Source organism: Sardina pilchardus, chromosome 4 (genome assembly GCF_963854185.1).
Source record: "Sardina pilchardus chromosome 4, fSarPil1.1, whole genome shotgun sequence".
Classification (NCBI taxonomy): Eukaryota; Metazoa; Chordata; class Actinopteri; order Clupeiformes; family Clupeidae; genus Sardina; species Sardina pilchardus.
In genome coordinates, this window is record NC_084997.1 from 33987348 (window position 1) to 34002344 (window position 14997).

The 14997-nt window shown below is 44.2% G+C and overlaps 2 protein-coding genes across 2 annotated transcripts in view; both read right to left on the bottom strand.

The window, feature by feature from the left end:
* Positions 1-754: 754 nt before the first annotated feature.
* Positions 755-9205, bottom strand: pttg1ipb (PTTG1 interacting protein b). Its single transcript, XM_062535322.1, has 7 exons — positions 8994-9205; positions 6895-6947; positions 4721-4829; positions 3731-3836; positions 2427-2495; positions 2263-2309; positions 755-2069 (listed from the first exon to the last, which is right to left on the bottom strand). The coding sequence occupies exons 1-7, from the start codon at positions 9085-9087 to the stop codon at positions 2026-2028; spliced, it is 522 nt and encodes a 173-aa protein (XP_062391306.1). The 5' UTR covers positions 9088-9205; the 3' UTR covers positions 755-2025.
* A 984-nt stretch (positions 9206-10189) lies between these two features.
* Positions 10190-14997, bottom strand: part of myo10l3 (myosin X, like 3) — a 145044-nt gene continuing 140236 nt past the window's right edge. Inside the window, 3 exon segments of the mRNA XM_062535324.1 lie at positions 10190-12698; positions 13614-13805; positions 14544-14903. Of these exon segments, the coding sequence (XP_062391308.1) occupies positions 12594-12698; positions 13614-13805; positions 14544-14903 (657 nt within the window). The 3' untranslated portion in view covers positions 10190-12593.

Sequence of the window (14997 nt, forward strand, 5' to 3'; positions counted from 1 at the left end):
GCAGAAAACAAATGTTTTCCCCCACGGGGGGTGTTTCAGCCATGGTTAACACGGTAACTGGGGGCGGTAACCACGACTATGACGAGATGCCGTCTGTATGTATACTTCCGTAGGCTACCGTAATCCTGCATCAAGATTAATTTCCATATATGGGAAGAATTAGGTGCGGAGGACAGGTAGGCCTATGTCCTGCATGACATAAGTCTGCGCAGTTGGTTAACATTCCACCCAGATGTATCTGGTATAATAACTTCCTTACACCTGTCTGCATATGGGTTTAATTACAGGCTACTGTTTGCACATTGCGGGCAAATTATACGTTTAACTAATGCTGTGTATTCATGTGTTTCACCAGGTCCTCCTGTATTATTCAAGCACCATGAAATCTGAATTCATTATCTGGTAATGGGACTCGATGAAATCCATGGAAATGTAATAAAAGGAAACTTTGTGTAAATAGGTTCTAAGTGTATCACAATATAGGCAATATGTTTTGGGCTTTTCTGGGCCCATAGCATGTACACAGTATTATTTTCCCCTCATCGATTCTACCTTATTATAATTGCACATGTATTACAATTCCTTAAGGCTAGAGGGCAGTGTTGCAACATGAAATGATGTGAGGAATAGATGTAAATGCAAACATGTTGCTATTGTATATAGCAATATATATTGTATATAATATATTGCTAATGTATCAGAACCTCTTCAACGTTTATAAATTAAACATGCGCTCAAACTCAGGGAGAACTGTAGAATGTCTATATGAGCTTTAATAAAAGCTAATGATTCAAAGGGGAGCCTACAGGAGCAAAGCAGATTGTTTTTCACAAGGCAACAGACAGTAAACAATATGATTTTTAGGCACCAGTATAAGACTCATAGACTACGGTCATACAACAACATAAACAAATACCATGTAGAACCTCTTTGGATATATGTGGAGTTTTGACAATTGTAGGACCATATGGCCAACATCAGCTAAAGCAAATACCATTGGGAAGAATTATCTGGCACAAATCAGAATATACAAAAGCGTGCTTTGAGCCTGAAATGTTAAGAGTAAACACATGTTAAAAAGGCTGTTCCAGAAGACCGGCGTTGTCATGTGACACCACATTCAGGAAGTCTGACCTATGAACCCTCTAAACTTCCCATGCTCGAGAGCACCACAGCTCTAAAGATGGACTTCCTGTGTGGGAAATGTGGTCATCTTCGTAGTTTGAGTGGAGTGCTGATCAAACTAGTCCAGTCTCCAGACTAGTCCTCCAGGGTGGTGAAATCGTAACGGGGATAACTTGACTTTCTGTTGGGCTGCAGTGGACCTCATTTCACGACAAACAGCGTCTCTCAATGTCACAGTGTGTATCCTTGGCACTGAAACCCTCATTTGGTTGAGCTCATTTTAAAATGAAGAGCTTACTGGCGTTACACTATTTGGCCTGGGGCGTATTTCCCAAAACTATAGTTGCTAATTAAGTTGGTTGTTGGTTGCAATGCAATTCCCCATTGCCAACCAACAAAGTTGCTGACGGGTTAGCACCCCTGGAGAACAAAATAAACTAGTACAAAACAGACATCATCATCAGCTACCACCAGCTACACAGGGGCAGGTGCTACAAAGAACTACCTCACTAATTTGGCACATCTAGCATTGGAAGACAAGACTTTCTACAATCACATACAGTGTAATCAACCACAGACTGAACACAAACAATCTCAATCAGCTTCTCCCATTTGCAATAATAAAAAAAAAGAAAAATGGAGAACAGGAAGACGGCTGAGGAGACGGAGTAGGGGAAGGAAACTGAATAAGGCCACACCAGGCCACTTCAGTAAAATGGTGGCTCGGGACGAAAGTTCTTTGGAGAAGTAAATGGACGAGAGAAAGAGACAGAGAGAGAGAGAGAGAGAGAGAGAGAGAGAGAAAAAAAACAGAAGTTCTAGAAGTGAAACCCCATCAGCACAACACAGGAGACGACTGAGGTTGTTCTAGAATCGGGGACGGCTCATCGCAGCGGTGACTCAGTTGTTCTCAAATTTGGAGTAACCGCTGTCTTTCACCAGACCTGCAAAGAAATGACAACCAATGGCAGAAAATGAGTCACGAGGAAGCACACTAGAATCACGATTCAAAGTGCCGACTCATTCGTTTCTAGATGATTCTATTTATCGACACTAGCTTGTATGAAAACCTTCCTGAGACTCCATTGGTAGGTCGGCCATAGACTTCACAGAGCTGAATGGACCAATAGGACTTACCGTACTTCTTCCTGATGTCGTCATGCCGGCTCTGCATCTCTGCTTTCCTGTAAGAGTTCAACACGGCCAATAAGGTTCACGTTTCAAGTTTTATTGGCACATATACAGTACTTTGCAATATGGATTCCCACTTCCAAACCTCCCTCCCACACACACACACACACCTCTCCTCGTGTTTCATTTTCCTCATGTCAGCCTGCCGTTCCATCCTCTCGTCCAGATTCTTGTCTCTCCTGGAGAGAGAGAGAGAGAGAGAGAGAGAGAGAGAGAGAGAGAGAGAGAGAGAGAGAGACAGACCAGTGTGTTAATACCAGTTGACCCTACAGTTCAAAGCCCCAAAGGGAAAACCAACAGCTCTGCAACAGCCCTCATTGACTTCACGCAAGTGGTTAGAGTGAAAATATGCTTTGATAAAACTTGCCAATCATTACTCATTACCTTAAATGATGAGAGCAGCTACATTTTGATCCTGCCCTCAAATGAGCTAAATGTACACTAAAGAGTCTCTGTCCCGTGTGTCACTATGGGACTCTAATCCTGCGATCCTTTGGTCAAATTCAGCACAATACAGTACAGTGCTCTAGGTGTGTGTTCAGTGGGACTCTGACTCAGACTCAGTGTGACTGCTCCACTACAACAGTCCTCTAGTGGGGTGTCCTACGAAGCTCGATTAGTGGCTTAGCGCTCAAAGCCAGGGTATGCGGTCATACGAAAGTGGATTTGTTTTAGCGTCGCTGTATCACCATGGTGTCTTATGCTGCCAACCAAACCTGGTCGGGATCAGGTTATGTGCTAAGTTACAGCTCAAATTGTGAAAAATCCTCTCTGACCAATCCTACTGACTACTGACCAATCAGTTATCTTGAAAAACTAAGTTCTCTCACGTGTGAGATTCTGTCATACATCTTACAGGTGCAGCTCTGCCTCTTCAAACATTTTGAAACTCGCAAGCGTTTATAACTATGTTGCCCGTGCAAATATGTCACTACTATGGACGTGCATACCATACAATATCTGATGACCATCTTTTTTTTATGTTATAGGTTAGACGCTAAAAATGACCACCGTCGATTACGCTACCGCTCATAAATGCGTAAGTAATCGTTTTGTTAATAAGGCGGTCTTGTGCATCTCCACGTTTCACGATTGGCCAAAGTCACAGCGCTCAGCACCCTCAGCGAAAAAAAGCCCTTGGCTGACCTTTTTTTTCCCGCAGCGCTCAGAGCTCAAATCTGTTTTAGAACTTTTAGAACCGCACTGGGCTCGTCAGTGTCACTTCTCTCTCGACGACCAATCAAAACTGAAGAGGGGGAAACTGCGTGACCTCACAACAAGCACTGAGAGCGCTGACCGAAGCGCTGAGAAAAGGAGGTTGAGGGTGCGGTCAGCACAATACACGTGACTGGTGGACACAGGGCCTGAATAGGCTTGAGCCAGTCAAGAGCGCGGCGCAGTGCTGTAGACTTACTTGGTGTTCCCACATGTGCAGCAGCAGCGATAGAAACAGACACACAGACCGATGAGGAGGACCCCTCCGACCACAGATATGGTGATGATCAAGGCCTCGAAGTTCACTACGGAAACACACACACACACACACACACACACACACACACACACACACACACACACATTACCACATCATCTTTGCTGAAGCAGGCCTACTTCAGTACAGCATTCTACATCATCATAGAAACCATCACGTCCATGACAGTAACATTCTACATAGTCAGAGATAACAGATGGTTCTAAAGGCTCTTCAGAGATAATCAACACCAGAGCCATATAAAGAGAGAGTTGCGACAACTCCATTGACGCTAATGTTCCATATTTTCTCAACAATAGTTCCCGGAAGTTAGGATCGAACACTCGTTAACAGACAGTAAAAGACGGTTATTTTAAGATTCTAACGAACAGTCAAAATCGCTTCCGGGAACTATTTGAATATGATTTGAACTACTTGAAGTTACACGAACCACGTCACAAACCGAATTTTCTGTACCCGGGTTGTCGCAACTCTCTCTTTATATGGCTCTGATCAACACCATTACAGTAACATTCTACATTTTCATGGAAGTCTTCTCTATCACAGTAACATTCTACATCATCATGGAAACAGTCTCCTCCATGGAAACAGTGTCCTCCATTACAGTAACATTCTACATCGTCATGGAAACAATGTCCTCCATTTCAGTAACATTCTACATCATCATGGAAACAATGTCCTCCATTACAGTAACATTCTATATCATCATGGAAACAGTCTCCTCCATTACAGTAACATTCTATATCATCATGGAAATAATGTCGTCCATTACAGTAACATTCTATATCATCATGGAAACAATGTCCTCCATTACAGTAGCATTCTATATCATCACGGAAACAGTCTCCTGCATTACAGTAACATTCTACATTGCCATAGAAATGGTCTAGCCTGTGGCAGTAACATTCTTACCCCAGCAGACTCCCCATCTAGCCTGAGGAAGTGGACACAGGCTGTTGGGAGGCAGGATATTCCTCACAGGGTACTCCACACACGCTCCACTGCTCTCACACCACAAACACTACAACACACACATACACAGGGATCAGTATACGCCGTTACATGCCCGTTACATCACCCGGAGAGAAGAAATACTCTTTTCTGATTGGCTGGTGGGGTGGCTATTAATTCTAAATAATGGGACAACTAGAAGTAGATCTGATTAACAAAAAGAAAAAGTTGAATCACTTTTCCATATCAATGCTTATTAGTGTCAACTATAACAACCATAGTAGGGCAATGGTTGAGCCTGGAAGCAGGCTTTGCAACAATTAAATCAACTGAAAACAAGCTATCGAAAGTTGTAGTCCTTCAACAAACTGAACGGCTGTCGACTTGCAGCCGTTCAGTTTGTTGAAGGCCTACAACTTTCAACTTGCTCCCTTTGCGTGCTATGAAGACATGACTACTGCCTCTAGTGGCAACTGGGTGATAAGCGGGATAACGGCCCTCGAGGTGTCCTAATACAGAATGAATGGTCTCGGGCGGAGGACGGAGGACAGAGGAGTTCATTAAAAGGTGCTTTGCCTCCCCCTCGTCCACTAATCCAAGGACCAAAACAGGACACCTGGGGGGCTGCTATCCTTTACAGTCAACATGGCAGACAACAACATACAAAGTAGAGTGTGGCGAAGACACCAGACGACACACACAAAACCAGAGAAGAAAACTACTCAAACAATTACATGAACACAAACCAATTACAACAACTGAACCTGCCACAAAACACGATCAGTGAAGTAGATAACAAATAACCGTTTCTGTAAGATTAGCAAGCACACCTTCCTGTGCCAAAACCAGCACAGACAATACAGACTCCAAATATGCTCAGGCAAGACCAGACAGGTTGGTTAAACTCTACTGTACTAGCATGTACTAGCATGAGTTGCAAGAGTAACACTACATTCAGAGATTGCAAAATAGTGTGTGTGTGTGTGTGTGTGTGTGTGTGTGTGTGTGTGTGTGTGAGAGAGTGATACACAGAAGTAGATTATGGGAACTGTGACCACTCCTCACTATGGCCTGCGACCAGTGACCACTCTTCACTATGTATGGCCTGCAAAATAGTGTGTGTGTGTGTGTGTGTGTGTGTGTTTTACACGTGTGTGTATGTGTGTGTGTGTGTGTTTTTTTACGGTTGACTGGTTCCATCATTAAAGAGACCCTATGCAACTTTCTGCAGGAGACGATCGCTCATTGTTTACATCTGGAAGTCTGAGACGAAGAACCACGCTTGCAATTTATATATTTGAATATAGCCTATACATACACGCTAAAGCTGTCGGGGAAGCTTTGCAGAGACAATGCAAGCATAAATCGAGCGAAAACGACAAACAAAACCGAAACCAGAGATGAAATCGCCAATCCTGCATAGTTCCTCTTTAAGGTGAAATGTGAAATCATACACAGCTAGATTCTGGGAACTGTGACCACCCCTCACTATGGCCTGCAAAATAGTGTGTGAATGTGTGTGTGTGTGTGTGTGAGATTTAACCGTAATAATGGATCCAGCCAACTATAACACAGAGGTATATTCTGGGACCTTTGTCCACCCTTCACTATGGCCTGTGTATTCCTGTGTAGTGTGTAGTGTGTGTGTGGCTGTGTGATCTGCTGCCGGTCACTATCCTCCTGTGTATTCCTGTGTAGTGTGTGTGTGTGTGTGTGATCTGCTGCCGGTCACTATGGCCTGTGTATTCCTGTGTAGTGTGTGTGTGTGTGTGTGTGTGTGTGTGTGTGTGTGTGTGTGTTCTGCTGCCGGTCACTATGGCCTGTGTATTCCTGTGTAGTGTGTGTGTGTGTGTGTGTGATCTGCTGCCGGTCACTATGGCCTGTGTATTCCTGTGTAGTGCATGTGTGTGTGTGTGTGTGATCTGCTGACGGTCACTATGGCCTGTGTATTCCTGTGTAGTGTGTGTGTGTGTGTGTGATCTGCTGCCGGTCACTATGGCCTGTGTATTCCTGTGTAGTGTGTGTGTGTGTGTGTGTGTGATCTGCTGCCGGTCACTATGGCCTGTGTATTCCTGTGTAGTGTGTGTGTGTGTGTGTGTGTGTGTGTGTGATCTGCTGCCGGTCACTATCCTCACCGTCACATTCTTCAGACACTCGCCACAGCTCGTGTTGGTCTTCGAGGCGCACGCTGTCATGAGAGAAGAACAGCAATAGTTAGAGTGTGTGTGCGTGTGTGTGTGTGTGTGTGTGTGTGAGTGAGAGAGAGAGAGTGAGTGTGTGTGTGTGTGTGAGAGAGAGAGAGAGAGAGAGAGAGTGTGTAAGTATGTAAGCACTGCAGCACTGTGCTAAAAGATCTGATTTCATCTCCAAAGTTGCTTACAGCACAGCCAGTATGGAGTATGGACACTACAACTGGGCACTACATGTGGGCACTACAACTGGGCACTACAGCTGGGCACTACAGCTGGGCACTACATGTGGGCACTGCAGGTGTTCCTTGGTCTTCTTCTGCAGTGTTACGGAGGTCACCAGGCACTAGATTGATGCTGAACTCAATGATAATGCAAGAGGCAACTTTGCTTATGTTTTAAACCAATGGCTTAGTACAAAACCACTGATGACACAGAGAGTTGAACACAAGAGCGGTTTTTGATTGCTTACAGCCAGTGCATGATGGGCAGTAGCTTACAACTTGTAGCAAAGCTACTAGCTTAACTAGACGTTTCTCAGTAGCTTGGTGATGGCGTGGGTATTTTCTCAAACAGATGGCTTTCTAATAGTTTAGCTGTTTCCATGTAATGCAGTAGTTTTTACAGAAGCTACATTTGTGGAGCTCACTGTAGAGATTCCTTCTGGCTGCCCATACATTCAAGTTCAGTTCTATTCAACCAGCATATTCATCCACCCATGCACGCAAAGTTACATGGTGCATTTGTTTTGATCAAACTTGCAATATAGGCCTAGTTAAGGCATTTTAAGTTAGCTTGCCGTTTATCCTGCAGACTTAAGAAATGACCCATGGGCCATATCTATGCACACTGTCCCCGTGCGTTTGAACATCATATGTTATAGCTTACATGTGTGAATAAAGATAACAAAGTTACTGTATCTGTTTGATTGAGTTATATTATCTGGGTAATTCAAATAACCCTGACTTTTGACATGAAGCTGGTTCACTTGTTTGTTTGAGGATTTGTTTTGTAAAAATACAAAGTATAGCTTCTGATGTAGTAAACTACTTTTGTAATACCTTGCCCATCACTGCTTACAGTAGCCTATGAACCTGCGTTGAATGTTTTACTAAATATCCCCTAAGCACGTCTGAGTCCATAATAAGGGAAGGAAAGAGAGATAGTTTTGCTGGCAAATTAGAGAAACCCTTCAACCTAAAGTAATCTTTACATTATTAAAGGAGAAACAGTCTTCCTTACAACATTTAATTTCATTCCAGGCTTTTCAAGCAAGCACCCTGTGAAGAAAACATAAAAGTCTCTACGATGCTGCTGACTGGAACGGAGTCTTTACGACGTATTCAAGGACGCGGCGCAGTGAAAAGCCAAATCAAGTGACGAGAACATGACCCCTAACTCATGACAACACATGATGTTGTAAAACTGGGTGGAGAAAAAGGGAAAATCTGATTCACACCAAGAATGGTAATTCATACCGAACTGATGACTAAGAAAATATACAGATAGGCTACTTGGGTAAATTACGCAACGACAGTGTAGGCTACATTTCATGTTAACAATCAGAGTAATGACAATGTATCAACAATGTATCAACAAGGTATCTTTCAAGGTGGAGATTGAATCAGATTCAAGGAGATCACTTACAAACTAAATATCAACTGCACACATTAACCAAAACAATAGAGTAACGTTATGATAAAGAGTGAAAAACAAAGGAGTTGATAGCACAGTTTATGTTTGAAGATGAGAAGCTTCCTAGCAGAAGTCGGACAATTTACAAAAGTTAGTTAGCTGGGATGGTCACCTTATCACGTTATTTTCTTTCACAAATCTGTTCTACTAATGGCCCATTTCGACTTTAATATGCGGTGTCTCGTCGTTACAGATACTGGCAGCTAAATTTAACTTACAATACATAGCATTCATGTAATCAATATTAAATGTCGACATAGCCATTTAGCTACAACGCTAACAATTAAATGCCCCAGCTAACGTTAGCGTACAGTTAATGGCTTATTTTTTCTTGAAGTAACGTTACTTACTTGCTACGGAGTCAGTGGTCGTCTGGGTAAAGACCACGGTTACATTAAGAATAAAAAGCAAAGTTAAAACTACATAACGCTGATAGTCCACCATTTTCACGATAAGTAAGGCAGGCAAGTTAAATCTCAAGTCGCTGGTCACAGTCACAGTTAATCAAAGTTTAGCACTGTCTTTGGTGGAAGTAGGTCGCCAAACAACCAACTCTCCGCCTCCTTGTTTGCTCTCTGGAGACCCACCCACATCACTTCTCAACCAATGACTGCACACCTTAAACTTATTTGGGCCTATGCCGTTGTTACATAGATACAGACGGTTAGAAGGTTGCCGCCCATATATCTATGGTTGCCGCCCCCTCTGTGGGGGAAAACATGCTAACATCGCACAGTGAAAGTGAATGGGCGAACTAGCTAACAGTTACACTTTATATATTCGTTTTACTTTCAAATGCAGCTCTGCTTGTTTCTGAACACAATGATGTGAAGGAATTGTGTTTACCTAACTGTCCAGTGTATGCTAACAACTTAACTCACTCTCAGTTTCCCAATTTTGATGACAAGCTTCGCTGGAAGCTAATATTCGATGGTAGCTTCATTAGGTTGCTAACTAGCTAACTTTAATATCATCAGTTTAACATAACCAACGTACACATTACGTATTAAAACTATTCCCACGGACATTGTAGGAAATGTACATTAATGTGAGAATACATTTAGATGCAACTTATGTGTATGTGGTGTTATGCCATGAGACTTAGCTTGCTAAACCGGAGCTACTCAGTCCGGCCATTGACACCAGTTCTACAATGAGTGTACTCGAGACAGTTCTGGCTATTTAACTGGAATTACCCAAATGAGGGAACTTAATGTTACTCTTAACCTCGGTGATACAGAGATAACTATCAGTCCAAATGTGGTTTTGCCGTTTATTGATCTTTGTTAAAATATTTAATCTTTTTAAAGGTGTTTTCTGTACTCACACCGTCCACCTCCATTAGATTGCATGCAGTGGAAACGAATGTTTTCCCCCACGGGGATGTTTCAGCCATGGTAACCACGGTAACTGGGGGCGGGAACCATGAGTATGACGAGATGCCGTCTGTATGTATTAGATCTATTATAAAGCAAACCATATAGACGTTTGCATGATGGAAATAAAAACAATTTGTAAATAAACAAAAATCACGAATTTTATGAAATACAATAATTTATTAGAGCATTTTGTAAATCCAGTTACAAAAAATCAAATAGTGATTTTTTTCCAAACATAACAAGCAAGAAATGTTTTTTTTTGTTTTTTTCTGCGTTCTCTTTTTTTTTTGCACCACTTTCAAAGCAATCTTACACAGGATCTACTGATGAAGCTGCCCGCAGCCAATCAGAACCACTGAAGGGAGAGCAGTGGTGGACAGCAGCACACATGCCACTACACCATCATCAGTATCTTCATCACCATCATCATCACCACCATCATCATCATCATCATCACCACCACCATCAGCTGTATCAACCTTGTCTTTTCTTTACTGTTGTCATCATAACTACCATCTACATCATCACTGTTATCATTTTCATCGTTAACACCATCATCATCAATATCATCATCAATATCATGGGCATAATTATCGCCATTGGCACCGTCTTGACCTCATCACAATGCTTTTCAGCATCATCATACCATCATAGCATCATTGTCAGTGTTTGACCCAATTCACGTGTGTTTATCCCACATCATGTATTGTATACGCTTTCTTTCAAACACACACCATGCTTATAACAACTCTGACTATGAATAAATACCCAAGCCAACGTGCGCACGCACACACACACACACACACACACACACACACACACACTAACACACACACTCTCTGTCTCTCTCTCTCTCTCTCTCTCTCTCTCTCGACACAAGTCATTTCACACATCCTTCTGTAGCAGAGGCATCAAACCAAAAGCGCTTGTTTAACAAACAAACAAAAAAAATACAAATAAAAATGAACAAAAAAAGATTTGCTGTTTCCTGTTGATGAATAAGAGTGGGTCATAAACAGTCTTTTCATTATGATAACATACACACATAACATACACACATCATTATCATTATGATACACACACGTCCTAATTCATCCATATACTGTATATCCAAATGATAACATACACACACATCCTAATTCATCCATATACTGTATATCCAAAGGAAGTGGGTGCTCGAGCATGACACCACTCCTGTACTGTCCACAGGTGAAGGTAAGGTCTCTGTTACCAGGTGCGTTTCTGGGCAATGTCATGTGGTGCAGAACCCTTAACGAGGCCAAGACTGTCGCTTCAGGTGTTCTGCGCCCCACGATTAAAGGTGTTCTGGAGCACATCATTAAAGGGTGGCGGAGGCCTTTAAAGGGTTGTTGTGATGAAGACCTGCCTGACCAGGTCTCCTGACCAGTCCAGCTCTCGGTTAGTCCGCCAGGGTCCGCATTCTCACCCATCTCTCAGCTCACACACACACACACACACACACACAAGTTCCAAACGGTAGCACACTACACACACACGAGTTCCACACGGTAGCACATCAGTCTGTATTGCGTGTCATCTTGAGCCACCCTTACTAACACTAACAGCATCCGTTCATTGGCTGTAGCGTTGCTCTTTCTTGGCGTCATGGTTGGGATCTTAGTGGACATCTCTGTATGACTCGTTGGGGCACACACCTTATCTGGCAAGAGGAAGTGTGTGTCTGTGTGTGTGTGTGTGTGTGTGTGTGTGTGTGTTCTGAGAGATACAGCTTGGAGCACTGGGATGGCTTTAAGGCATCAGGATGCTGAGTGTGAGTGAGAGCGTGAGAGTGTGAGCGACAGAGAGAGAGAGAGAGAGAGAGAGAGAGAGAGAGAGAGAGAGAGAGAGAGAGAGAGAGAGAGAGAGAGAGAGAGAGAGAGAGAGGTCAAGGTGACGGCTCTCAGCGCTCCACCTGAGGGATCCTCTCTCAGAGTGTCTCTCCTCTGCCTGCTCGTCACGGCGGCCGGACACGGACACGGACGCTGCGGTCCATCACCACCAGCAGCATCTGCAGCACGGTCCGTTTTTTAACAACACAGTGGAGATGGACGAAGAAATGTGACCTGTCGTTTGGTACGAGACCACATGTGAAACCTGACGCAACACACGGGGAGCCATCTGTGCAGTTCATGTGTGGAGCTTCACTCATCCGGCCCGGTGGTTGGGTGCATGCTTAGACTAGGGAGTGTGGAGGTGTCCAGGCCCAGTCAGGAGATTAAGGAGGACCTCTGATTGGATGAGGAGGGTGGGCACTGGGAGGAGCTTCTGTCTCAGAGCACCTCCTGAGCAATGTCAGTTCATTAATAAACACTTAGTGGCTACAGTAGTTAGGATTTAAATACAGCATAGGTTACACAAACGGTGTAAGACACACCTACAGAAGCATCACAGTGGACCTCTCAGGCGTCAATCAACAGAGGTGCTCCTTTCATTGGTTCATATCTTCGTCAGTTGCTTACGTCAACCAATCATAAAACTCGGTGCTCTGGGGAAGACGGGGTCCCTCTATGAGCGCCGTGGAGAAGCAGTGAGCTGATTGGCCAATCCTGATCACCTGATCCAGTTGCTGCCATAGCTGGAGACGGAGCGGACGCTGCAGCGCTTCTTGACGATCATGTTGATGTAGGCCTTTATGATCTTGGTGATCTCGCCAACCTGAGAAGAGATACCATTTTAATTAATACTGACTTAGACAGACTTTAATCTATCATGTTGATGTAGGCCTTTATGATCTTGGTGATCTCACCAACCTGAGAAAAGACACCATTTTATCATTAATTAATGCTGACTTAGACAGACTTTAATCGATCATGTTGACCTAGGCCTTGATCTCGCCAACCTGAGAAAATACACCATTTTATAATTAATTAATGCTGACTTAGACAGACTTTAGTCTTCACAGTGCAGTCAGTCTTAGCTCTATTCTTACGAGACATCCATGGCCATGGCACTTCAAGCTGCCATAAAAAGTCACTTGTAAAAAGCACATTCCTTTGATTTAATATGTATTATATAACACAAAGTACCACGTGAGCTATGCCCCATGACTAGCAAAATACAGGCCTTTTGTATCCCCGTGTGACCCCATGGTGTTTAAAATACACTACAGACAATGTTAGAAAAGCCAGTCAGTGTGATCCCTGATTAATATATCCTTTCTGTTTTGATCACAGTTTGTGAGAATGAAGTTTCATTAAAAAATGTCTTCATTTCAAATACGCTTTGCATCCAAAGTGACTTACATATTGCACACTACTGATATCTTCTTTTGCATTTTTGTTGTTGCATGTACTGTATGTGTGTGTGGATGTCATACAGTATGTCTGTGTGCCTATGTGAATGTACAGTATGTGTATGTACAGTTATCTAATAGATAGATAGGTAGATAGATAGATAGATACTTTATTGATCCCCAAGGGGAAATTCAAGGTAACACCTTAATTTCCCTCTTGATCAATAAATGATCTATCTATCTATCTGTCTATATGTCAATTCTATTCCAAGGGACAGTGTCCACTACACTACCTCCACCCTGTTGTGTTTCACACACAGTTGTTGATGATTATTCACCTGAGGTGTGTCGAAGAACATCTCTCGGCCGTCGACGGTGATCTTGTAGGTGCTGGGCTGCGGCGCGCCGAAGAAGATGATGTGCTCGTAGGGGAAGGTCTCCAGGGGCTTGGCCTCGCCGCGCTTATACACCGAGATGTTCTCCGCACTCACACCCAGCCACAGGTCATGGGGGAAGCCGCCCTCCTTACACTACACACACACACACAAGAAACAGAGACATGTATAAAATACACCAGTCATGACACTATGGGTTTGTAGCCTGTGACACACACACACACACACCCACCCACGCACAATCACCTCCACACATACTTACACACACCCTCACCTACACACGCTAAACAAATACGTAAGGGATAATCAACGATGCGCCGTGCGTTTATAGGAAAATAATGCACGTTCGAAGTGGTAATAAGGACCCGACGCCGCAGGCGGAGGGGACTTTACACTTCGATAAGTGCATTATTTTCCTATAAACGCACGGCGCGGAGTTGATTACCCCGCTTATACCACTGCTACTATCACTTTCGTTTATATTGCCGCTGTCTTAGATACAACGTTGTTGCTTTTACCGTTACATTGACATTGGCGAATTAATATTCAAGTGTAATAAACCCAAAAGTAGGGAACTACTTCATAGCCGTGCGGTATATCGAAAAATAATGCACGTTCCAAACAGCGCATCACAATAGGAAATTTGACCAAGCAGTGGTATACATTTATTTACTCTATTTCACCCCCACACACACACACACCCGCACACACACACACACACACACACACACACACATCTCCACACCTCCACACCCACACACACACACACACACACCCGCACACCTCCACACCCACACACACACACACACCTCCACACCTCCACACCCACACACACCCACACACACACACACACACCCACACACACGTGCTCACCTCCACGTCGAAGAGTGTGGATCCGTACCCGGGCCACTCCTTGATGACGCCCATGTACTTGAGGAGGGCCTGGTGCTGCTGCAGGCCCTGCATGCGTCCCCACTTCTCCAGGACGGAGGCGCGCGTGGACGAGGTCTCCTCCCGCAGCCACATGTCCAGCATCTGCTCCTCCTCCACGCGCTGCTTACGCAGCGAGCCCGTCTTCAGCGAGCCGGTCTTCAGCGAGCGCCGCAGCGTGCCGTCCAGGAAGCTGGTCCGACGACGCTCCAGGGTCTGGGCCGAGCCCGGCCCGCCGCCGCCGCCCGCCGCCGGGGAGGAGGAGGAGGACGTGGAGGTGGAGGAGGAAGAGGAGGTGCCCACCTGTGTACATGTGTGTGTGTGTGTGTGTGTGTGTGTGTGTGTGTGAGGAGAGAGAGAGAGAGAGAGCTGGGTCAAGACCAGAGGGAACAGCTCA